Here is a 24,442-nt window from a genome sequence, read left to right as displayed (position 1 = left end):
GGTCAGGTGACATTTCCAATACACACAGACAAGTCACATTTAGACTGGCTGAAGAAAAGCGATCTTTATGGGGCTAGAGAGATGGCTTGGTGGTTGGGACCACTTGCTGCTCCTGCAGAGGACCTAGATTTGTTCCCAACATCCAAATGGTGGTTATAGTCATCAGTTAACTCCAGTTCCGGGGGACTGGACACACTTGTCTGGTCTCTGTGGGCACCAGGCACACACACAGTGCGTTTACATACATGCAGGCAAAACAAACATGGAAATAAACTTTTTGTTTTGTTTTCTTTTTCCTGAGACATGGTTTCTTTGTGTAGCCTTGGTTGTCCTGGAACTCACTCTGTAGACCGGGCTGGCCTCGAACTCACAGAGATCCACCTACCTCGGCCTCCCAAGTGCTGGGATTAAAGGCGTGTACCACCACAGCCCAGCCTCATTTTTTAAAGAAAGAAAGAAAGAAAGAAAGAAAGAAAGAAAGAAAGAAAGAAAGAAAGAAAGAAAGAAAGGAAGGGAGAGAGANTTAAAGAAAGAAAGAAAGAAAGAAAGAAAGAAAGAAAGAAAGAAAGAAAGAAAGAAAGAAAGAAAGGAAGGGAGAGAGAAAGAAAGAAAGAAAGAAAGAAAGAAAGAAAGGAAGAAAAAGAAGGAAAGAAAGAAAGAAAAAAGCTGCCTTGAGATACCAGTACCCAAGAGCTGAAAAGACAGGTGAGGTTTAATCAGGGAACCCAATTCCACTTGCTCTGCAGCTGGTAGAGTGTAAAGCTCCACACCGTACAGAAAGGTGGGAACTCGGTGACTATCAGGTCCCTCCCAATATGACCACCTCTTGTCCCCACATGCCTGCTGGCCATGCAGAACCGGGAAGCACCTGAGAGCCCCTGGTCTTGGTCCCTGGCTTCCTTACCCACAGCCCAGCCCCTACCACACAATATTCCCTCCAAGGTCACGACCTCACATCTCCAACCTGCACCCCCAGGCTCAGCAGGACAGGGCAAAACACAGCCCTGTTGGGGGCAAGAGATTTCGGAAGTCCAAGTTTAGACACAAAGTCCCTGAGCAGGTACCCCACATCAGTCCCGGGGACCCTGTAGCCACACAGCCATTACACCACCAAGCTGAAAGCCCATACTCCTCTGCCACATGGGCCTCCACAAGGCACCGCAGTGTGCTGTGCGCCTTGGTCAGGAGAGGCTCATGGGTGGTTTATCATCGACTCTTCACTAGGACCCTGTACAGTGAGAAGCTAAGGACGGCAGCCACCGCAGTCCCAACAGCCACCAGCATTCCTCGGAGCCAAAAGGAGGAGGGGCGCAGCTCTGTGTGTACCAGGTGCCTGTGGAAACATGAATGTGCCATGTGTGTGCTAAAAGCTCACTGCTAAAAACCCGTGTCCCGAGCAGCCAAGAGGCCAGGCCAAAGGAGGCCACCCAGCAAAGCTCTCTGGGTCACAGGCCCTAACCTGCAGCTCTGCCACCTTCGTACCCAGATGACAGACTAAGCCCCAGGATAGCAACCCCACACCAAGGCGTATAAGGTATACCCACGGGAAGGTAGCCATGGTAGCAAGTTGGGTAAAGACAGCTGTGTCGGGCTGTGCTGGTCCCAAGCAGGAGAATGAGGCAGGGGCAGGCAGCCGGTGCCTACGGCAGAATTCAGCTGGTGACAGGCCTGGTGAGGCAACACCTTGAGGGAGATCAGCTTTGGAGGAGATAAAGAGGCAGGGGGTCTGCCCATCCATGTAATGGCGCTGCCAGGAAAGAGAAGAGTGGGAGCTGAGCTCGCTGGCCTTTCTAGCTAGCCTGTGGCGGCTGGGATGCCCGTACAGGACCCTAGGCCAGGACTTGCCTTGTATATGGTAGCACAGTGTACAAAGGTCTTGGGGTCACTGCTATCAAACATTAAGCAGGCGACATCACAAGTAGTGTCCAGAGAAGTGTCCAGCAGGTTATCCGCACTTACTTCACACAGCTGGGACAAACAATAGCCTTAGCGGCTTCCCCAAGGCTCAGTTCCCCGACAGCCACCCTGGACAGCTCCAGTAGGAGAAGGAAGAGGGAACACAGGGTGTCTGTTGTGGGTCTACCCTCCAAGACAGGATGCACAGTCCCTCACTCACAATCAGGTACTTCTCTTGTCCGCTGACCCGTACTGTATTGATGGTGTACATGGGGGGTTCCTCAGGGAGCTCCCTGGCTTCCTGTGTGGACAGTAGCAAAGAAGTCTTGATTTTGCTCCCTGTGGTACCTCTCCTGCCCCTTGAGTTCTCGGGTAGAGGGCTGGGGCCACCATGGTTCTCACCCTCAGGCTGTGGCCAAGGAAGGCCTGTAAGAAAGCCGACTTGCCCACTCCTCGGGCTCCCAACACCTTGCACATAAGCACACTGCGCTGTGTCTGCCCTTTCTCCTGGTCTAGCCTCTTCTCACGGGTAACTGTAAAGAACTCATGTGAGGGGCGTGGCCACTGAGGTGTCGGGGCCCAAGGACCGAACAAGTAGTTACCCACCTGTGATGGCCTGTGCTTGGGAGTCCTGCTCACAGAGGGTGGGGTAGCCCAGGTAGCCAAGGTGTGCAAGGCACTGCCGGACATCTAGGTAGGTCACCAGGCTGGGGGTGAAGGGAGGCACGGTGCTTAAGAGAGTAAGGCAAGGGTGGGGAGGACTAGATAGGCAGGCACACACTGCACTTACGTCCACTGGCAGAGATACCCATGCAAGGGCAGCCGGCCAGCCTGAGTGGGGACTATGTGTGAGAGTTCGGGGCCCCAGGGTGCCACTGAGAACACACTGAAGAGATCCTGCAGCTCCGTAGGTGAGAGAGCACCATCATGGTCCTGCAGACAGAGGGGCTATGGTGACACGTGCTTGGGGTGTATCGAGGAGCAAGGGGAGCGGTGCTCACCTGATCATGCTTCTCAAACACCCGCTGCACAAACTGGTAGCCGCGGTGGTTGAGCTCTGTGCTGCAGCCAGAGGGTACATGCAGCCTGTGGGGATGGCAGAGGCAGGCTAGTGCACTTCGGACTGCCACAATGCAGGACCTGCCTGGGTAGTCAGGCACTCCCAACTGAACCCTCTGGTCACATGGTTGGGGCTAGGCAGGGAGTGGCTATGAGTGTGTGTTGAGAGGCCAAGCTAGAGGTCCCAGGTTGCAAGATCAAGGCAGATCCATCAGGAAGCCAGTGCTGAGGGCCCCCCAATCCCAGAGAGGCCCAAGAGTATAAGCCCTGCTGCCCACCCGCCTGCAACTCACGGTGGAGAGAGGTAGTCAGGCGTCAGCTCCAGTGAGTCACTGTACCCAAAGCGCCGCAGGATGGTCCATGTGGTCTCGTGACGGCCACGTTGGATGAAGAGTGTGTTCAGGAAGAGGAAGCCTGTGAAAGGATGGAGGGCTCGCACCCAGCCCAGTCACTCCCCACACACCAAGGCGTATGATCATGTCTACCTCACCTTCCAGGGTCAGCCGGTTGTCCTGCACGCCACCTGCCACGTTCTTGCTTACCACCCTCTTCACATCCTCCAGGGCCTGTGGGGCCAGGGGATGGCCGAAGCAGGACTTCTGCCTCCGGGAAGAAAGGGCTTCAGGTCAGTCAGCTGCCCCCGATTCCTCTCTTATGCGGGCAGCTAGGGTCTTGGGGCAGGACCACACCTGGAAGGCATTGAGCTCCCCATCACTGAGCGCGTGGTCTAGGTCCTGATCTGAGAGTCTGAAGATCCGTGTGAGAGCCTTGGCGCACGCAGGTCTTAGCTGCAGGGACACAAGGCCAAGCGGCCCTCTCCCTGTTCACCCTGCCAGTGCTCCCGTTCATTGCTCTCCTTACAGAACACAGAGCCCTTAGCATGAGTCTCGGGGAAGTGTGTGGCCCTCACCCTCTGCTCACCTGTTTGGCCTCAGGGTCATAGAGGGGGGCCGTGGGGTGCAGAACAGCCTTCTGGGCATAGTAGAACAGTTCTGAGATATTCCTCAAGTGCTTGGCAGAACACTAGACGAGGGTGGGGACAGAATCAAGGAGGGATCGAAGACGGATACAGGAGAGCTGCTGCAGGGTCTTAACATAGGCCTTCCCCGACTCCCTGCTCACCTCGACGCAGGTCTCTATCTCAGGAAACTGGCTCATGATGGGTAGCACAGCCTCCATGGTACTCCCTGGTCGCAGGTCTGACTTATTGCCTACCAGGATGATGGGCAACCTGGGAGAGAGGCCATGATCACCAGGGATGAGGAGCAGGTGGGGCCTAGTCCCCCCAGCTGAGGCCCTGCTGGTCACCTGGGCCCTGTGGCAGTCCTGCCGTTCACCAGCGGGATCCACTTGGTTCGGATCTGAAAGACAAAGTGCAAGCTTGAGGAAAGAATGCACAGGTGCTCACCAGCCCACGCTGCCCCACCTGGGCTAAACAAGCTTTAGGACTGGTGGAGAGCTGGAAGCCAGCTGTGGTCCTGTGGCTGAAGCTGGTGGGAGACTGTGGGTGATCCCAACAGCTGCAATCTCCCCAAGCAGGCTGGGGTCCCTAGCTCAGAGGTATGGGGCTCCCTGAAAAGCTCAGCAGAGACGAGGCTGGGAATGAGGATCGGGGATCAAGAGCCACTGTGTCCTGCCCAGGTCAACTGTCAGCTAAGCCAGGCACTAGCAGCAGGGGCTGAGAATGGACAAGGAGCTCCCCTCTTGCTCACCTTCTCAATGGTGGCTTCCTCGGACACATCGTACACCACACACACTACATTTGCCTAAGGAAAAGCAAGACACAGGGTGACCAGAGGCTGCCTGCTCACTATAAACAGCACAGGCCACTCCAGCAGGTCCTGGGTGCAGGGGCTCTGAAGACTGGGAAGCCCGCCTTTACCAAACAAGCCTCTCCCTGCCGCACTCTCCAAGAGACCCCAGACACAAGCACCCTGGCTCCAGTCAGCACAGTCTTGCCCTAAGTGCTTATGACAGACCCTCCACACACAAGGGTACAGGCAGCAAGGATGCTGTGGACAAAAGCAAGGAGACACTGCCTACACCCATAGGACACAGAGGCTGAAGGGCTGCATTCAGGAACATGGCAACTCTGGCAACGGCTAACTCCTAATTAAGATGGCATCCACCCCAGCCTGGGGAAGCAGAGCAGTAGACTACAGTATAGAGCCATGGCACTGGGGAAAGGGAGCGTACTGTCTAAGGAGAAGCAGTGGACGAGACGTTTCTGCTCCCTCTAGACCCTGGGAAGGAGCAAAGGAAGGAGCTCCCTTCCCTCCCTGCGCACTAACGGAGGCGCTGGACGGAGGCACTGGACCGATCCTGGTTCCCAGTAAGCTGTGATCTGGGAAAGCCAACAACATCCAGTGCTGAAGGTCAAAGCAGAATTATCAGGGTCAAGCACAGCCTGTCACCTAATCCAGCTCCGCAGAAGAGGAAGCCGATTAAGACCAATGAATCGGGCTCAGTACCCAAGGCCCCTCAAGATGCACCGCACCTTGTGGATCTCCTCCTGAAGCTCCTCTTCTGTCTGCTCCGCTTCTAGAGGGAAAGAGAACCCGATGCAGAGAGGCTGGTGCGTTCGGTGTAAACCGGCTGAAGGCCCAATACATACCGGTTGAGGGGACAGCACTTGGGGATACCTGAGTAATCCACGATGTGGGTGGGCACCTTCTCCGGAGTGACGTCGGCGGGGATGGTTATCTCCTCCGCACGGGCAGGGACCTGCAACAGGTGGTTTGGGATTGACTGGGGAGTCCGGACGCCCAGAGCCTCGCATCCACCCCGAGTGTCCATTCTGGCCGACGCACCTCTTCGGGAAACTCTTCGCCGACCAGCGACAGGATCAAAGAAGTCTTCCCTACCTGGGCTGCGCGCGGTAAGGGGAACAGTAGTCAGGAGCACTGTCGAGGTCACGCCGACCCTGCCCGTCTGCCCGCGGCCCCAGCACCTACCTTCGCCCAGCAGCAGGATACGCACGTCGCGCCGCATGGCTGCCGCCCGCAGCAGCACCCCAAACCCACCCCTCCCAGCCCCAAAACGGACCAACTAGACCTAACCCCAATCCCAACCCTCTCCTTCACCCCGCTCAAGCCCCCACACTTCCTGTCTTTAATCCCGCCCTTACACAAGTTTCCGGTCCCGCCCGCGCAGTACCAGCTAGTGGCTGAGCTACGCGTCGGCGCCGCCACATGGGTGCTCGTAACACTGCAGGTGGTGTAGCCACTTGCCTTGGACCCAATAAGCTTCTCAGGGCCAGTGGCTAGCAAGGCTGGACAAAGGACAGGGCCAGGCGTAGGGGCAAAGGCTGAGTTCAGGACAGAAGTGATGCAGAGATGCAATTTATGGGGCAATAATAAAACAATGTATCAATATAACAAATGCCAGCTTTTATTTATTTAAACTGTACAAAATAAAAACAATAAAACAACCTTCGTGCGGAAAAACCATCCCAGTATGCTGTCTTTTGTGTGTTCTGAAATGGTTCTGGGGATCAAATCCATTTCCTCACACATTCTAAGCCTCCTTAAATCTTTTCAGATCACCCACATTCAAAACAGTGTAGTTCTGAAGTCTGTCCCAGCCATCCTGGTTCAGCATGCAGCAATCCACAGCCTGGCTTTTCTGCCTATGTTCCTAGCAAGAGTTCAGGGCTGGTGACTTCCCACACCAGGATCTCATTGTGTGCAGCTGTGAAGAGCAGTCTGCCAGACGGGGTGAACCTACACAGGTGTACTGAGTCATCATGGCCTTCAAAGTCCTGGGCAGTCCCTGACACACAGTCTAGGAGCCTCAGCATGCATTCTGTGGACAGATGACAGGATGAGAGGGCCAGGCAGCATCCAGAGGGATGCCCAATCTTCTTGTGCCCCGCCTGCACCAGGGGATCTTGCTGAGTGGCATCCCAACCATGATCAGTCTCTATATCACCAAACTTGCTATGGCCGAAGGCCGTCAAAGCTGTCCCATTGGCCTCAGCGCAGGTGCTGCAGTTGGTAACTTGCACCTTGCCTTGAGCTTAGGCCCTCTTTGGGGTTATGTCTCCACACTCTTCATAGAGAGGGAGCCCCAAGGCACAGAGGTGAAGAGCAGGAGAGCCAGTTTGCCATTCCCCAAAACAGCACAAGTGTATCTACCAGTACTCACCAGCAAAGCCAACCACCATGAGCTGGGCCCCTGCGGACAGGCTCAAGGACATGGCAAAGAAGGGCAGCGGTGTCTTCTGCACTACCTGTAGGAAGACAGCAGACAGCATGACACTGGGGACTCCTGCTAGGGACACAGCCCAGACTCCATGACTTTATGACCGTGCATGCACAGCCCTGGATGCCCATCCACAAGGCAGCAATTCTATCATAACTCACAAACCTGCTTTTGGCGGAGGCTGTAAAAGACCACCTCTTCATGGGCACCAAGGCCCACGCACACCAGTATCGCACTATCCCAAGGGCAGAAGGCAGCAAGAGAGGGGGGCAGGAGGCCTAAAGTCTATGAGAAATAGTGTGTTGTGTTGAACTGTGCGGGTTGCAATCCCTACCCATATGCCCTGGGAGCTCTTACCTCTGAGGTGGCAGGTGCAGGAAAGCTCAACCACTCCAGGAGCTCACAGCGGTCCTGGAGCCAGTCAGAGGCCCAGATGCTGACCCGCTGGTCCCCGCTTGCAGCCAGCCACAGGTCAGCACCCTCTACCCCTAGGTCTCCATACTGGGAGAAAGGAGGGATATGAGAACCTGCCGACTGCCCAAAGCACCCCAAACCTCTTCCCACCATCACCTGAGGTTGCCTTACCTCTTTGCTTGTGCTCTGGATAGCAGAGATTGGAGCACCCCGGTGGTCACTGAGTACACGGAAGGTCATTCCTGTGCAGGGGCGGCTTATAGCCACAAGTCCATCCTTGTCTCCAGATAGGATGGTCTGACCTGTGCCAGATGGAGATTAGGTTGCCACCCTGTGAGCCTAGCCCATGCCCTGAAGTGTGATATGGGCGAGATGAGGTTGACACATCACTCTGTGGCCCCATCTCCTCACCATCAGTGGAGAAGGCAATGGCTGTTAGAGCAGTCCGGTGGGGGTGCATCTTGAGCTCCATTGCAGTGCGAGAGATGCTGAAGACTCGAAGTGTGCCATCACTGTAGCCTGCCACCACCTGCTGCTGCTCTGGGCGTCCACAGGATGGGGGGGTCCATGCAAGGCAGAGGCAGCTCTGGTGTCCCAGGGAGGTGACAGCACTGGCTTTAGCGCATGGGAATGCAGCATATGACCTGGGCTCTACTTTGAGCATACACTAAATCCCATTCGCACTCACAACTCCCAACCTACCTGGTTCAGCACTTGGAACTGGATCACCAACTCCATGCTGGCCAAAGACCATACCCTCACGCTGCCATCCTCGCCACAGGTGGCACAGTGAGACTCGCTGGGGCTGAAGACCACCTCGTTCACCTGTCGGAGCCCAGTATGGCTGAGGGGATGCCTAGCTGGGCCTTTCCTACCCTGGTCTCCAGGACCAGGCCGCCACACAGGAACATCTGTCTCCTGCCCAAGCCTACTTGGCCCAACCATCTCCATGTGAATGTACATGCTACTTCCCTAGACTTGGGGATGACCCCATCAGTAGGTGGGAAACATTGTCAGAACCTAAAATATATAATGTGACCACGTGTCTCCAGCAGGCTACAAACTAAAAGCAAAAGCACAAAACACTTGGCTGTCTCCAGTGCTTGTGACATGCGTGGCTTTGTGGCTTTTTTTCCCCGTCAGGCTGTTGACTGTCTTGATGAGAAAACAGGTGTGTATTTTGTGGGCACCACTAAGAATCAGGGTTTTTGGAGGAAGGTGGCACAGACACCACGAACCAAAGGAATTCAGTGTAAACTGATGCATCACACCTCCTGGAGAAAATTCAAGGTTAGGGGTTGCTTAAGGGTCCTGGGCCCCATCTCCAGCTCCATCAGCTGATCCAACAGTGGGCTCGTGAGGCTCATATCATGGCAGTTAGGACTGCCAGCACAGCTCAAAGGCTGTGATCCAAACTTCTGAAGGAGGGAAAGCATGTTGGCTATTTGAACAAGAGGAGACTGGCCATAGAAAGGATGGTCGCACTGACACACAGCCTGCATGAACCTGGAATTCTGATGGACAGTGGAGGAAGCCCGATACAGGCCACATGCAGGATCTATCTATCACATGACTGTCAGGCATGAATAAATCCAGATACTCCCATCAATTGACTGGCCTGGCCACACCTGAAACACCCAGACCAGTTCCAACTGGATCTGAGCAGATTCAACCAGAACCTTCTGGGGCCTCCTGCCACCTGAACTCCACAGTAGAACTCTGATGATGTCAGCAGAGACAGCCTCTGGGAACTGCTAAGCAGGTGATGCGGGCTCCTCAACAAGTTACAAGTAAAATATAGAAACACTAGCAAGGATCTAGAACACTGCAGAGTCAGTGAGGCCCATAGCAGATATAAACAATGCCTGGACTCAGGAGGGTCCACTTGAGTCTCCCTAAGAACACTAGCAGCTGAAGACAAGATGCTTAGGGTGTAGGAAGAGGATAGGAAATGGGGCTGCCCTAGCCTGTCCTGCCTGGGGTGGTGGAAATCCTGTCTTCCTTAACAGCCCAGCAGGCTCACCTTGCTCCTGTGGCCACTGATGAGGCGGGTGCTAGTGCCCTCTGTCCAGCTGATGTACCAGAGTGTGCCAGCTGTGGTGCCCACTACACCCATGTCCATGCCACTGTCAAAGCTGGCACTCACAACAGCCCCATCCAGGGTCAGCTCACGCTCCATGAACACAGAACTGGATCTAAAAGGATATGGGAAAGGAGTCTTGAGGCTGGAAACATGAGCCAGCCAGTATGCCAGGTGATGGAGGAACCGGCAGTCATCTGGTGCTGTGTTCTCATGGGTAAAGGAACCAGGACCCTACAGATCTCAGGCGCTTCAAGCCCATCTCTCCTTGGTCTGCAGCCTGAAAGGCCCATGCTATGCCTAAGTGTATTCTCAAGGAGGGACCCAGCTGAGGACAGGTATGTAGGGCAGCCTTCATGTGAGAGCTGTGTTACAGAATGGGTGTGGCTTGCAGGAGCCAACAAGGACTTGAAATTTGCAGCCAAAACCCAAGGGAATAGTGCAGGCGAGAGGCCCACGGCAGCTCACCTGGCACTTGAACCCTTGTGCCTCAGCTCTGGCACAACGCCCACAGCCCAAAGACGCAGCCTTCTTGTGTTACTGCCACTGACCAGTCTTGAACCCGAGCACAGCAGCACTCCTAGAAGACAGGGTGGGCATGAGATACCCACCCCCCAGGTTGTGACAGCTAGTACATTTGGGGGTCATAGAGGTTGTTGGGCACCCACCAATCTCGCCTTCATCAGCCTCCCAGGCCAGGAAGCAGCGGCCAGTGCCAGTATCCCAGACACAGACCTGGCCAGAGCTGGAGCCACAGTAGAGCAGGGGGCTGGCCCCGTAGCAGAGTGAGGTCAACTCGGATGCCCCCAATTCCTCAGGGACTGGTTCCCGGTGAACCTGACAGAGCACAAGTGTGGCTATGGGTCAGTGATGCCCTGAGGCAACCAGACTCCATTCTCTGAAGGTGCCCATTAAACACCTCAGGGCTGAAGAGATGGCTCAGCAGTTAACAGCACTAGCTGTTCCTCTTCCAGAGGCCCCAGGTTCAATTCCCACCAAACACATGGCAGCTTACAAATGTCTGTAATTCCAGTTCCAGGGGATCTAACACCCTCACACAGACATACATGTAGGTGAAACACCAATGAATATAAAATAAAATTAGAATAAAAAGCAAAGCAAAGAAACACCTCAGCCAGCAGTCCAGTACCTGGAAGCTGGTATCTGTCCCATGGTGCTGCAGGAGCCAGAAGGTAATGGCACTTGTGCCCACACAGATGAGTTCATTGGCATCCCAGGGGTTGAAGGCTACACTATGCACAGGCTCTGGGAGGCGAGTGGATGACAGGAGTTCATAGGTAGCCATGCTCCACAGGGCAAGGGTGAGGTCAGCATAGTCCCCTGGGGACACAAAACAGGGACATCAGGCACAGTCCAGCCACAAGAGATCCTTGGAAGGCTGCCCTTTCTCCGCCTCTCCAAACCCACCTACCCAGGGTCACAAGGAACTCATCATCAGGGGAGAAGGTCAGAGCCTGCACAGCTGTGTCATGGTGGGAAAGGAGGTGCTGACAGATGCCCTTGGGGACATCCCAAATGCGGATCTGGCAGCGGGCAGCTGTGCCGCCAGAGCAGGAGGCAGAGGCCAAGACCTGCAAGCAGGAGGGTAGGTGGTCAGGGAGGAAATCGTTACATACGCCTGCTCTTGCTAAGTGGAGGAGAAGCAAGGACAGTGCCCTTCATGCTGAGCTAGAACTAAGCTCCGCTGTGCACTGTGCCCACGGACATGCACCTGGCCATCCTGGTTGAGTGCCAGAGTAGAGATCTCTTGGGGGTGGCCAAGCCAGTGTCGCTGGGTGCCAGAATGCAGGTCCTCCACCACCACCAATCGACCACATGTGTAGGCAAAGAAGCCTGTAGGCAAGGAAAATGCCAAGGTTCCTGTCACCGCTGATAGTCAGACCTCACGGGGCCTTGGCATCACAAGGGTATGTGCCAGTGCCCTGCATTCTAGAAGCTTCAACTGACATCTCGCATCCATTTGCTATGGAGGACCCGCCCTAGAGGATGGGACTGGGCACTCTAGCCCTACCTGTATTGGGCCTCCAGACCATGTTGGCCCGCCCGTTCCCATTGTAGCCCACAACGGTCTTTAGTCGCAGCTGCTCCCTGCCAACGGGCAGAAAGGAGACACTCTACAAGGAAGCAGACCCAGAAAGCTGATAATCAGCACAGCTGGCCCCAAAACTACATGGTCAAGCTGACTGGAGACATGCAGACAGAGTGGTCAGGTAAGGGACCCAGGGTATCAATACAGAGATAGGTGGAACACGTAGGAGCCATAGAAACTAGGACTTGATCCTGGGGTGTGGAGCGGCCCAGAAGGGGCAGCACTGGAGAGACAGAGGTGGGCTCAGCAGAGTGCCAGCAGTATATACATATGTGCCACAGAATGGTGGGTGTGCGGGTGCATGACATGAAAGCTACCCTCTGGGAAGAAGACCTAAAAGAGACTCTGGGGAAGACTGAGAGGGCCCACGGTCACCAGAGGAATACTCAGAAACCCCGAGAGTGGCAGCATGGTGTGTGCCGCCTACCTTGACCCGTGTAGAGGCCTTATATCGAGCTGTGAAGTGCTTGTAGGAATCCGGACGGGTTGGGAGCCCAGTCTTTACTCTCCGGAGGCTCCATTCACCTGACAGGAGGAGGAGAGCAAAGGGCACTGAACTACTACCAGCTGAGACCCCTCCCCAACACAAACCCCCAACCCTGCTAGGCAGACAGCTGTGTTCCACCCACTGCAGGTATACCAGGATTCCCAGGGTCCTGGAGGTGACCTCAACTCATCTTTCAGGTATGATTACTACAAACCCCCAAACTGCCCTGACTGAGGCCTCAATCCCTGCGTGTGGCCATCTGCTTACTTGTCTGGCTATGATGAACTACAGCCGGTGCCCAAGAACCCTTTGCAGTCTCCCGAGGACCATCCCCAGCTCCACTGGCTTCTCTCTCTACGAGCACAGGTGGGGTCGGTGCCTGGGCTTGGAGGAATGCCTCAGAAACATCATGGTTCTCCTCACAGAGCCCTTCCTCATCCGATATGGAAAAGGTGCCTAGGGTTAGGACCAACAAAAAGAGGGAAACAGAGCCAGATATGGTAGTGCATGTCTTTAATCCCCACAAGCAGATCTTGGTGAGTTCAAGACCAGCCTGGTCTACAGAGCTAAATGCTAAGAGCCTGTCTTGAAAGAAAGATGAGGGAAACAGCTACCTGGCCTGACACCACCCCAGAATCAGCACCAAGGAACACACTGAGTCCAGGTAACCCAGACCTGCTTAGGACTCCAGCCCTTACCAGCGCTGCCTTCAAGGGGTCTGTCATGGATACTCAGTGGGGGTGGTGATGCCTGAGATGGTATGGGCACTTGCTGCCGAGGGAGTCCACTGGCCCCAGATGCCAGGTCCTCCAACTGTCCTACACTGGAGCCTAGAGATAGAAAGACCATATCAGGTTTGGGCTTATCAGATCTGTCTATTAGGGAGACAGTCTCTGTGGTGATGACAGACATATCAGAGGAGATGGTGCCATCCGCCCAACCTGTGTCAGCTCCACCCAACTAACAGTGCTATACCCTCCTCTGCCAGCTAAGCCTAGGTCACTCACCAGCCTCATGGACTGCAGGTACCCCAGGTTCACTTTGGTCACTGAGAACAAGAAAAGGTGTCAGGAGGCAGCCAGCAAAAGGCCCATGCATGTTGTGGGATATTATTTTAAGATGTGTTACATTTGTTTACGCTGTGGAACATTTGTTTAATGATGCAAAGGTGTGTTGCATTCTTTTATGTTACATTTGTTTAACTCTGTGAAGTTGAGATACTTTGCCTGTCTAAAACACCTGGTGGTCTAATAAAGAGCTGAACGGCCAATAGCGAGGCAGGAGAAAGGATAGTGGGGCTGGTAGGCAGAGAATAAATAGGAAAAATAAGGAAGAAAAAGAAAGAAGGGCCGGGCAGTGGAGACGCACGCCTTTAATCCCAGCACTCAGGGAGCAGAGACAGGCGGATCTCTGTGAGTCTGAGTTCCAGATAGGCTCCAAAGCTACAGAGAAATTCTGTCCCGAAACAAAACAAAACAAAAAACAAAACAAAAAAAAAAGGAAGAAGGAGCAAGAGGAGGAGAGGAGGACACCAGGTGCCAGCCATCCAGCCAGCCATGGAGTAAGAGTGAAAGTAAGATGTACAGAAGAAAAGGCCCAGAGGCAAAAGATAGAATAATTTAAGATAAGAAAAGTTGGCTAGAAACAAGCCAAGCTAAGACCTGGCATTTATAATAATTAAGAATACACCTCCATGTGTGATTTATTTGGGAGATGGTGGCAGCCCCCTGAAAAGACCAAAGAGTAAAAGAGTAAAACACAACCAACAACACACACACAGACATGTTGAAGGGCAGACACTTGCCTCTCAGGGGTGACCAGGACATCCCAGAGGAAGATGGCATCCCCTACGCTGAGGACCTGCTGCTGATCAGGGGTGAAGGCTACAACACGCACAGGCTCTGAGTGGCCAATGTAAACCTAGGGACAGAAAGTAGCACACACAGGGACCCAGAGCATGTCTAGGATTCTGAACTCCCAGTATCTAGGTATCCCCGTGTAGCGTTTGGCCTCAGCGGGCAGAGGGTTCTGCACATCGCCCTCCCTCCTTCTAGCTCCTGCCTTCCTTCACTTGGTCCTCCAGGAGTCTCCTCAGCCACCGATGGGGAGCCCTCAGCACATACCTGGCAGCTGGGGTTCGCCTGTGTTGGATAATCCCACACTGTAATGGTTCGGCCAGTGGCTGCCAGCAGCAAACAAGCATCCTCACTAAGAGCCAGGGAGGAGCAGGCTCTGGAGCGGACACTGGAAAACTAGAGGAAGATTCTCTAAGACGCCCCTTTGTGGTGGCACAGTGGGCACAGGGGCAAGGCTGCAGGAACAGGGAAGGATCAGCAGGCCATGACTCACCTTCCGGATTGTGTGTCCCGACACAGCATCCAGAACCACAACCTTGTTAGAGGATGTGGACACCAGCAGATGGCCTGAGTCCCCAGGGCTGAAGCAGACGGCCACAGCCCAGTCCAGGTGGTTGCTGGCCAGGTTGAGAGTGCTGACATCAACATGCAGTAGCTAGGGGCAAGAGACACTAGCACCACCCAGAGCCTGGGAGGAAGTGGCTTCAGGAGCACACACCTGGGCACCCAGACATAACCCCCACATAGGAAGCTGACCTTTCAGAGAGCAGGGTGAGCCCAGAACCTGCTTAGCATAGTAGGTAGGCTTGGGCCTGCTCCTGAGTAGCTGCAGCCTCTTACCTACTCCTGGACTGCTTTCTATCTAGCCGGGTAGAACCCCTGATCCAGGAGGTCCCACACTCACCTTGTCCAGGGAGGCTGACTCCACAACTGTCACCATGCACTTAGAGGGGCCCACAAAGGCCAGCCGGCAGCTGTCTCCACTGACTGCCAGGATATTGGGGTTGGGGCGGCCATCCTGACATAGCATGTTGGCTGTAGCAGCACAGGGCGGTGGGTCAGCAGGTGACAGGAGACAGTTAATCCCGTCTCCCCTGCAGCATGCACTGGCCCTCTACAGCTTCCACAGAACACACTTCAGTTCGCCAGTCCTCATAGGCCATGGTCACATGACTCACCAGAGGCATAGATGCCCTTTTAACAGGTCTCTTCCAGTCATTTTCCTGGTGCCCAGGCTGCCCACCTTCTACAGCGGGGTAGGCACAGACCCTTACTGACCCTTGGCTTGTGAGGAAGCACATGGCATAACCTAGGCCCTAAGAGTGGAGGCAATGGCCCTGGTCTGGTTAGATATTCCTGGAAACCTGACACAGCAAGGGTCTTCTGGGCAGAGGAAATTGAGAAAATGCCTCTATTAGATTTGCCTGTAAGCAATTCTGTGGGGACGTTTTTTTCTTTTTATGTGATACATCATAGTGACTGATCTTTTTTTAAAGATTTATTTATTATGTACACAGTGTTCTGCCTGCATGTATGCCTGCAGGCCAGAAGAGGACACCAGATCCCATTACAGATGGTTGTGAGACACCATATGGTTGCTCGGAATTGAACTCAGGACCTCTGGAAGAGCAGCTAGTGCTCTTAACCTCTGAGCCACCTCTCCAGTCCTTTTTTTTTTTTTTTTTTTTTTTTGTAATTTTTCAAGACAGAGTTTCTTTGTGTAGCAGCCCTGGCTGTCCTGGAATTTGCTTTGTAGACTAGGCTAGCCTCAAACTCACAGCAATCTACCTGCCTCTGCCTCCTGAGTGCGGGTATTACAGGTGTGCACTACCACACCCGGCAGAACATTTTCTTTATTAATCACTGATTAATCAAGGGAGGGCCGATTTTGGCAGTGCCACTTTTGGGCAGGTGGTCCTGGGTTATGTAAGAAAGCAGGACGAACAAGCCAAGGGGATCAAGCCAGTAAGCGGCTCTCCATGGTGTTTGCTTCAGTTCCTACCTTAAACTGTCCTGATGGATTGTAAGCTGTAAGATGAAATAAACCCTCTCTTCCCCAAGCTGCTTTTGGTCATGATCTTTATCACAGCAATAAAAGCAAACTAAGACAGGTTTCTGCAGTGCCTTGGAACCAGTGAGTGGCTAGGAGCCTGACCTGCCACACGTAGGACGCAGCATCGGGAGACAGCACAGTTGTACTGGACCAGGGAGCCCTGAGAGCAGGAGCTGAACAGGAATCTGCCGTCAGGGGTGATGACCAGGCTGGTGATGGCCCCTCGGTGACGCCTGCACCACACATGGGACACTCACTGACCTTGGTCCTGGGAGCTAAGATGGGGTTCGTGGTGGTACTGGCTTTCCTGCAAAGGGTCTTCCCCACTTGGAATCCCGCACATCTCCTCAGCGTCCACATTCACTGCTAATGTCTGTGAGCCCTGATCCCCCAGGGGCACTCACGTGTGTTCTACCAGGACTCCAGAGTTCTCCAAGCTGAAGGATCGCACAGCCCCACTGCTGAAGCCACAGAAGAAGTTTGGCAGTGTGGGGTGGAAAGCAACAGCAGAAGGGGTTTCCTCAGAGGACGAGAAGTCATACAGCTGGAGGGAAGAGGCCACCGTGAAGGGGGGAAGGGCCAAGAGAACCCAAGAGAAAAGAGTACCCTAGGTGACTTTAACACCAAGTTCCAGACATCGGACTGGAAGGACCAAATCCCTGTGCCCCCCCCCCCCCAGCCCTTTTGTGTGGTATCTGGACCTACCTGCCTTTTGCTATTCCCCACCTGTTGGAGGGTAGTCAGGTCCCAAATGCGGACAGTGTGGTCAAGGGATACAGTGGCCATCTGTCCCCGGTTCTGTTCTGTAGAAAGCGCCAGCACTGGGGCCATGTGGGAGCGTGCCAGCACAGTATACTCCCGGGAGGGGACATCAAGGAAGCCCAGGTGTCCTAAAGTAGTGGTGGACAGCACGCGCAGGCCATCGGGACTGAAGGAGACTGAACTCACAGGGCCGTCATGATCTGTGGGAAGGGTGGGTCAGCAGGACTGGGGCAAAGCAAGCTTCAGAACTAACTCCAGGAAATGTCACACCACACTATGTGGGCACTGAGGTCCCCAAGACACCAACCACTTGTTCTACGGCTGCCAAGGTCACCAGAGTATCTTGCCCACTAGCCATTGCCCCCAAAGCCCCTGTGAAACCAGCCTGCAGCCACTCCTGTATTGATAGGTGTCAGGCTCAGGACAATACCCTGGCCTCTCAACTCACTGTCCAGACCAGGAATAGTGTTATCAAAACCAGAGCCAGAGAACCCCACCCTCCCCAAGCCAGGATAAGTAGATATCTGCGATCTCACCAGCCTCTAGGAGCACTGAGGAAAAGTCCAGGGGCCAGAGTCGCAGGTAGCCATCCTCAGAGCCCACAGCACATGTGGCAGGAGAGACACTGAGGCTGCTGATGGCAATGCCAGACCCTGGAAAGGGCACACATCAGCACCTCAATGTCATGCCACTCCCCCCAGGGACAGGTGCCCACCTACCCAAGCTGAAGTTCTGCTTCTCAGTGAGCGGAACCCCAGGGGACTGTGTGGGCAGCAAGCGGCGGATGTGCTGCACAGCCATGCGCTGATGGTCAATCTCCAGAATGTGGCCGCTATGGCTACACACAAAGCTGCCCAAGGAAGGTAAGAGGTGAGGCAGGGAACTCAAGGTATGGGGTAGGCTGGGTAATGACGAAGGCGGGGACTCACAGTATGCCACCTGACGGTGCCCAGGGGCCATCCAGGGCACGTGCAAAGGCGAGGTCAGTGAGTTCCAGTGCACAATACTCGCCTAGGTCCACAGCACAGGAGCGTAGGGCACCACCCCGCAGTCGCCACAGCCGTACACTGCCCCGACCACATGAGGCCATCCTGTAGGCACGGAGGGGTAAGCAATGCGGAGCAGGGGGCCTCAAGGCCCAAGAGACCCTGCCTTGATACCTTATTGCCTGGCCACATCACCTGGTTTCATCGAAAAAGGCAATCCGGAAGGTCTGAATATCAAAGTCAGTATGCACCTTCGCAAGGACCGCTACCTCGCCACCAAGGCCAACCTGGTCTGTGCCCCAGGCCACTACCACCTGCAATAAACCCACAATGAACTCCAGGTATAGACACCAAGCCCTGTGAGATCTTTGTCTGGCCCTGCCCTGAAAGGACTAGTTGAGGCCATAGCCCCTCGACAGGCGGAGGCTTTCCCTGGACTTAGAAATCTGTCCCTAGATGTCAAGTCTGCAGTGTGCAGCTGTAGCTGCCCAAAAATATACACCTGACTGAAAAAAACCTGACTGAGGCCGGGTATAGATCTCGGTGGCAAGGCTAATATCTAACAGGTGATGCCCTGGATTAAATTCCTAGCATTCAAGGGAAAAAGGCCAGAGGTAGCTCACACTGAAACACTGGGTCACTTCAGAGCACTAAGTGCCTGCAACTCTGACAGCACTGAGCATTTAAATACAGATTTGGAGAGTGTCGCCTTGGTTGGCCTGGAGCTCACTATGTAGACCAGACTGGCCTAGACACATGCCCACCTGTCTCTGCCTCCCCAGTGGTAGGGCTTTAAACCCAGTACTCAGAGGCAGAGGTAGGAAGATCTCTGTGAGTTCGAGGCCAGTCAGGTCTACAGCACAAGTTCCAGGACAGCCAGAGCTGTTGTTACAGAGAAACCCTGTCTGGGGGGTGGAGGGAATGATAACAAAAAGAATGTGCCACCACACCCAGCCCATCACGATTCTCTTTTTAAAAAAATATTTTAGCTAGTTCCAGGACAGGCTCCAAAGCTACAGAGAAACCCTGTCTTGAAAAACTAAAAAAAAAAAATAAATAAATTTATTTTTATTTTGTGTATATCAGTGTTTGTCTAAATGTGTCTGTGCACCAATGTATGTGCAGTGCCCACAGAAGCCAGAAGAGGGCATCCTATCCCCCTGGGACTCCATGTTGGTATTTGGAAGTGAAGGAGGGGGGAATCGGAAAAACAGCCAGTGCTCTTAACCACTGAGTCATCTCTAGCCCCACCTCAAAGCAAGGCATAAATACTACTTTAATAAACAGAAACAAACATAGACAAGAGTTTTAGAAACCAGATACTGGATGGAGCTCACTATCCAAGTGACAGAGCCCCACCTCCTCTACAAGGTGTATTGACACATTACCGTCCTTCCATGTCTGTCTTTGCCCACACCGCAGAGGAGCGCCCCACTGCCAGAGAAGCTGTAGATGTGGAAGATGATGTCAGCAGCTTCTGGGCACCTCCCCCCCACTCCCACTGCTGCCCTGCCCAAAGACCATTGCACCTGAGGGAGCAGATGGTGTGCAGTGGGCTGCGGAAGAGGGACAGGCATCCTCCAGTCTGGAAGTCCCAGAGTCGCACCATGCTGGGAGGCTGCACTTGGGCTGAGGCTAGCAGTGTATCATTCCCATCAAGGGCCAGGGCAGAGACCTGGAGAAGAATAATAAAGAGGGAGAGTCATGGCCTGTAGTTCACCTCTCCCTACCCAGGCCCAAGAGGCGTGTACCTTGTCTGTGTGGCCAAGGAAAAATCTCTGCTGTCTGGTATCAACCTGTAGGACGATGATGACTGCATGGCAGGGGTAGACAACAGCCATGCCATCTTTGGTCCACAGGGCCTACCACAAAAGGGACAGAACCAAAGTCACACACAGAAACCCAGTCAAGCCGGGCAGTGGTGGCGCACGCCTTTAATCCCAGCACTCGGGAGGCAGAGACAGGCGGATCTCTGTGAGTTCGAGGCCAGCCTGATCTACAAGAGCTAGTTCCAGGACAGGCTCCAAAGCCACAGAGAAACCCTGTCTCGAAAAATCCAAAAAAAAAAAAAAAAAAAGAAAAAAAAGAAACCCAGTCAAGTTCCTCTTGACTGTTTAGAAGGGGAGGTACATGCACACACACAAAGACACACACATACTTCACACGTGTAAGGGAAGGCTAGCACACAAATCACTAGAAGGGAAGGCTGGCACACACATATGAGGCATCTGTCCCCCCATTACAGGCATTTGTTGAGACAACTAAAGGCCCTTCAACATAAGAGACTGGTGATCTTGGTAGCAAAAGACCAAAGACTCAGAGACCATGCCCAGAAAGGACTGCTGAGTGCCCAGGGTCCTTGGTGGGCAGGAAGGAGAGAAATACTACCCCTTTCTAACTGAGGCTTTGCCTAGAAGCCCACTGCACGTGCTGGAGTCAGTATTCCACACCACACCCAATTCCAACAGTTCCAGTCTGGATCAGAGACCCATACTCAAGAAGGTCTAAAGACGCAGCGGGCTGGAGAGATGGCTCAGCAGCAAAGAGGGCTTACTATTCTTGCAGAGGACTCAAGTTCTACTCCAAGCACCAATGACTCACAACTGCCTGTAACTCTTGTTCAGGGGATCTGATGTCCTTTTCTGATCTCTGTGGGCTTCTGCACACATGCAGTAACCGTACGTACGTTCAGGCACACACACATAAAATAAACAAATCTTTATGGGGCTGGAGACTATGGGCAGCAGTGTAAAGCACTTGCTGCTTTTACAGAGGGCCGGGGTTCAGTTCCCAACACCCACATGATAGCTCACAACTATAGATAACTCCAGTTCTGGGATATCTAATACCCTCTTCTGACTTCCCTGGTACCCAGCACATTCATGGGATACATATATACAAGCAGGCCAAACACTCATACACATAAAATAATCTTTAAAAAGTTAAAAAAAAAAAAGATGTAACCCAGAGCTATTGGGTCCTTGGGAGCCCTTTGACCCAGCCACTGCCTGTCAGACCTTGCCAAGTTAATAGGGGCACCCATGACCTGACTCACATTTGCCCACACAAAAATGGGCAGATGTGAGGCCAGGCAGTGGTGGCGCACGCCTTTAATCCCAGCACTCGGGAGGCAGAGGCAGGCAGATCTTTGTGAGTCTGAGACTACAGAGCTAGTTCCAGGACAGGCTCCAAAGCCACAGAGAAACCCTGTCTCGAAAAACCAAAAAAAAAAAAAAAAAAAAAAAAAAAGGGCAGATGTGGGCAGGGCAGGGCCTCTTAAGGACCGTAGGGAAGAAAGTGCCCAAGACAGGACTAGAAATCTGTTCTTTCCAACAACTCACTCGTGCCACCCACTGAGAACCGGCCTGGAAACTGCCTCAAAGTCTCACCCATTGGGTGCTGTGACCCCCAAAACCGATGACTCCCTTGAGCCTCAGGACTGGGTCTGGGAGGAAGAGCTGAAATAGGAAAATGAAAAATGAGATTTGAGGAAGACACACCAGCCCCTGCAAATGCCCCCACCTGTGCTACCTCTAAAGGAAAAACTTCAGTACAGGGTGGGGGTGGGGCGGCTCCTGTTAGCAGTCATCTTCTGGCTGCAGTGGTAAAGCCTCCATAAATGTCATGTCCTATCCCGTGACAGACTATCTGGGGGTGACCCTTAGAGCTGGCAACAAGAATAAACCCTTCTGTATTCATCTACAAGGTCTCTTGCTCAATGCAGGAAGGATTAGAGAGGCCCATCCACTGTGAATACAGCTCAGGGCCTCAGGCTGGCCAACACCTCATCCCACTAACGCCCAAAAGCCTTCAGCTGGGCACTCACCTTACAGGAGCCAAGGTCCTCAAGAGCCATGGGCACCCCAGATGATTTGTTGGCCAGCACATGTCTGCCACCGCCCACTGCGTGTGCATCAGTGGTCTCATCCCAGGACGAAGGATGTCGGCCAGGGATGCTGGAGGCAGCGACACTGGAGACCTCTGGATGTTTGTAGGTCAGGCTGACATCTGGAAGGAGTCTGGGTGCTGAGGGGACCTTGCAGGGCTGTAGCAGAATATGTGCCATCAGCACCCTAGGGCCACCACTCCCTAGCCCTTTCCCAAGTGCACTCACCAAGATGGGACTAGATATCTGGACCACGGGGGACCTACTGCTCTGTAAAGGTTTGCCAAAGACCTTTGGATGAGACAGGCACCGTGACACATGCCCTAGGAAGACCACAACAGAGTAAAGAGTCAGAGAGGAGTAGCCAGAGGTCAGCAAAGGTACAGGGTGGAAGAGGTGGCTTCCCTCACCCATTCTATAGACACCACACCACAAGCGCTGCCATTACTCTACCCAAGACCCTGCAGCTCCCCTCCCAAATGGAAAGCCTGGGAATCAGATGCCACTTGCACAGACTTTAAAAGTGGTTCTAGAAGCTCAGACGACCATTGGCTAGGCCCTTCTCTGTGCCTACCTCCAGGCTGCCCCAGGCACACACCAGCTATAGTCTCCATGCTACTGAACCCTTCTCAGGATCCCCGACCCTGTTCCCACCAACGTATGCACCCTGTAATGTCACAAGCTTACCTGTCTCTGGAGGGGAATGCCTCTTCTCAACCTGCTCATAAGGCGCTTTTGAGACATCGCTTGGAAACCTCATGGGTGGCAAACACAGGCAGAGGCAAAATCAGTATCTGGGGACTGAAGATCAACCTGGCCCCTCACCACCAGAGGTTCAGAACTGCTCACCGAACGTGGATGTAATGGTCATGCCAACTCTCCCCTTTGGGCACTGGGAAGGCCATTTCTCGAGGCACAGGGTTGACAGGCAACTTTGCACGCCGGGCCTCAGTGATGGTGACAGCTACAATGGTCAGGGCTGTTCTAGATCAAGGGGAGTTTGTCCTATCCCTTCCCATCCCAGACAAGTTGCAAACCCAGGCATCTGCCAGTATACTGTTGGGCCACCAGCCCACCCCAATGCTTTTTCTAGAACTGGGGGCATTGGTGTGTGGCTCTGATCTGCCAGGGGAGGGTTCCAGCCTTCTGACTAGGATTGGGTATGAAGTGTGAGCCTTACCGGGGTCAAAGCACACATCACTGGTGTAGAGGTTTCTGACTAGCAGGCTGGCACATAGCCTGATGCTCTTAAGGTGGCCATAGTGCCGGCTCAGGTAGAACATCAGAATGTCACGCAGGTCCAGCTGCAGGCAGGTCCAGCGGGCATTAGGAGGCGCTACCCCTGCCAGGTCTGTATAACAGGTGCAAGGTCAACACCTATCGTTTTGTTTCCCCATTTCCATAGTTGCAACCCTCTCAGCCCCAGACCCCAGCCGTCCTCAGGGCCACACACAAGCCCAACCGGGCCTGTACCATCCTGTTCTAGGCCTTCAAGCTGTCCCTCCTGAACCAGGTGTCACTACCTCTTCTGGGCGTCTTAGTCTCGAAGACAAAGGGGAACTGAAGCCATGTGGCAGAGGACTTGAATTCCTTAAAGAGGTTGGAGAAAGACACACGGATGACCTGGCCGTCCTGTGAGGCAGAGTGAGGTCATTAGATGGAGATTACGAGGGAATAGGCAGTATCAAACACACAGCCGTCCTTCCAGGCTGAGCACCTCGGTGGACACGTCCAGGTGGATGACAAAGTGCTTGGTAGGCAGGGGCCGGAAAAGCACATACAGGTACCGCCCAGTCAGCCCCAGAGACTGGGTGCTGGTTCTAGGCAGCTGGATGTAGTTGCTGGCAGAGACCGATCCACGGATGCGATACACGGCGCTCTTCAGGACCTTGTCCTACAAAGAGAGAGGAGCTGTGAACAGTGCAAAGCCGGGGGGTACTCAAGAGTGCCCACCGGAAGATTTCTCAGGAGCAGGAAGGCCTCCGGCCCGTACCGTCACCACGGCCACATCTCCCTCTTTGCTGGACCGTTTCCACTCATCCACCCTGAAGTGTTTGAATACGTTGAGAAAGGGGTGCTGCCAGGCTGCAGAAGGAACGCCGCCTGAGCACCGGTCTTGGGCAGCGCGCCGCGCCCCTTCGCCTCCGCCCGCGGGACGGGCTTCCGCGCGACGAATAGTCAGTGACGCAGGGGGAACCTCGGACCCGGGACTCCCGGGACGCGAGACCAGACGACAACGCGCCGGGCGCGCACCGCTACCGCTACCGCTACCGCCAGCCATGGCGCTGCAGCTCGCGCTTCCCGCCTCGGCTGACGTTGTCCTACGCAAGACACGCATCACGGCGCCTAGCAACAGCCGCCTGGCAACGCGCGTCACTTCCGCCAAGGCGACGCACAGAAACTCCCGTGGTTGCGTGACACCCGGTTGCCTAGCAGCTCCCCTCAACACCCCGCCCTCTTGAATGTTCCCAGGCTTCTCTGGGCTCTCCCTGGCCACTCCCACTGCTGTCGCTTCCTGCTTGGGCCTGTAGCCACGCCCAGCCACCCAGGTCACCAGCAGCTGTGCTAAGTATGGGTGGTCGCCAACCCTCTCTGAGGCCTCCCATGTTTGAGGGGCTGAACCTTTTTTCCTGTGTGGGAGCAGGAGAGG

At 54.2% G+C, this 24,442-nt stretch overlaps 2 protein-coding genes across 4 annotated transcripts; both read right to left on the bottom strand.

Moving 5' to 3' along the window:
• Positions 1-45: 45 nt before the first annotated feature.
• On the bottom strand, positions 46-6,032 carry Rhot2 (ras homolog family member T2). Its single transcript, XM_050119270.1, has 19 exons — positions 5,910-6,032; positions 5,766-5,824; positions 5,598-5,679; positions 5,453-5,496; positions 4,668-4,721; positions 4,264-4,316; positions 4,078-4,186; positions 3,877-3,978; positions 3,645-3,743; positions 3,446-3,554; positions 3,249-3,369; positions 2,898-2,982; positions 2,687-2,829; positions 2,503-2,603; positions 2,299-2,429; positions 2,117-2,197; positions 1,846-1,968; positions 1,545-1,747; positions 46-1,333 (listed from the first exon to the last, which is right to left on the bottom strand). Exons 1-19 carry the CDS (start codon positions 5,944-5,946, stop codon positions 1,207-1,209), a joined length of 1,863 nt encoding a protein of 620 aa, XP_049975227.1. The 5' UTR covers positions 5,947-6,032; the 3' UTR covers positions 46-1,206.
• A 291-nt stretch (positions 6,033-6,323) lies between these two features.
• Wdr90 (WD repeat domain 90) lies at positions 6,324-24,170 on the bottom strand. 3 transcript variants are annotated; one of them, XM_050118971.1, is made up of 41 exons: positions 23,786-24,169; positions 23,510-23,686; positions 23,316-23,424; positions 22,973-23,143; positions 22,642-22,756; positions 22,480-22,547; positions 22,021-22,115; positions 21,733-21,951; positions 21,296-21,364; positions 19,658-19,768; positions 19,436-19,581; positions 19,295-19,352; positions 18,102-18,220; positions 17,850-18,011; positions 17,640-17,770; positions 17,457-17,573; positions 16,885-17,120; positions 16,563-16,702; positions 16,261-16,391; positions 15,010-15,140; positions 14,599-14,760; positions 14,373-14,501; positions 14,054-14,169; positions 13,257-13,297; positions 12,948-13,079; positions 12,517-12,705; positions 12,190-12,287; positions 11,685-11,787; positions 11,385-11,506; positions 11,085-11,244; positions 10,803-10,993; positions 10,321-10,489; positions 10,121-10,232; positions 9,596-9,767; positions 8,275-8,397; positions 7,984-8,158; positions 7,744-7,874; positions 7,516-7,659; positions 7,324-7,443; positions 7,102-7,186; positions 6,324-6,759 (listed from the first exon to the last, which is right to left on the bottom strand). In XM_050118971.1, the coding sequence occupies exons 1-41, from the start codon at positions 24,128-24,130 to the stop codon at positions 6,584-6,586; spliced, it is 5,700 nt and encodes a 1,899-aa protein (XP_049974928.1). In that variant the 5' UTR covers positions 24,131-24,169; the 3' UTR covers positions 6,324-6,583. The 3 variants fall into 3 exon arrangements, with proteins under 3 accessions (XP_049974928.1, XP_049975010.1, XP_049975094.1); XM_050119053.1 differs by lacking the exon at positions 7,324-7,443 and having other exon boundaries at positions 23,786-24,170; XM_050119137.1 differs by lacking the exons at positions 11,385-11,506; positions 11,685-11,787.
• Positions 24,171-24,442: the final 272 nt, after the last annotated feature.

Source organism: Alexandromys fortis, unplaced genomic scaffold (assembly GCF_014885135.2).
Source record: "Alexandromys fortis isolate MF-2015 unplaced genomic scaffold, M_Fortis_MF-2015_v1.1 scaffold_29, whole genome shotgun sequence".
NCBI lineage: Eukaryota > Metazoa > Chordata > Mammalia > Rodentia > Cricetidae > Alexandromys > Alexandromys fortis.
Note: the sequence above shows the minus strand (reverse complement) of the source record. Positions and strands in the feature narration are given on the sequence as shown.

What these genes read in the sequence shown, in the direction of transcription:
- Rhot2 (XM_050119270.1), bottom strand. Translation starts at nt 5,946, where the DNA reads ATGCGGCGCGACGTGCGTATCCTGCTGCTGGGCGAAG. An exon ending in AGGAAGCCACCATTGAGAAG is followed by an intron (nt 4,317 to 4,667) that starts GTGAGCAAGAGG and finishes TTTGTCTTTCAG; the next exon opens with ATCCGAACCAAGTGGATCCC. An exon ending in AGATAGAGACCTGCGTCGAG is followed by an intron (nt 3,979 to 4,077) that starts GTGAGCAGGGAG and finishes ACCCTCGTCTAG; the next exon opens with TGTTCTGCCAAGCACTTGAG.
- Wdr90 (XM_050118971.1), bottom strand. Translation starts at nt 24,130, where the DNA reads ATGCGTGTCTTGCGTAGGACAACGTCAGCCGAGGCGGGAAGCGCGAGC. An exon ending in ACCTGACTACCCTCCAACAG is followed by an intron (nt 16,703 to 16,884) that starts GTGGGGAATAGC and finishes TCTTCCCTCCAG; the next exon opens with CTGTATGACTTCTCGTCCTC. An exon ending in TCAGTGGCCACAGGAGCAAG is followed by an intron (nt 8,398 to 9,595) that starts GTGAGCCTGCTG and finishes GGGCTCCGACAG; the next exon opens with GTGAACGAGGTGGTCTTCAG.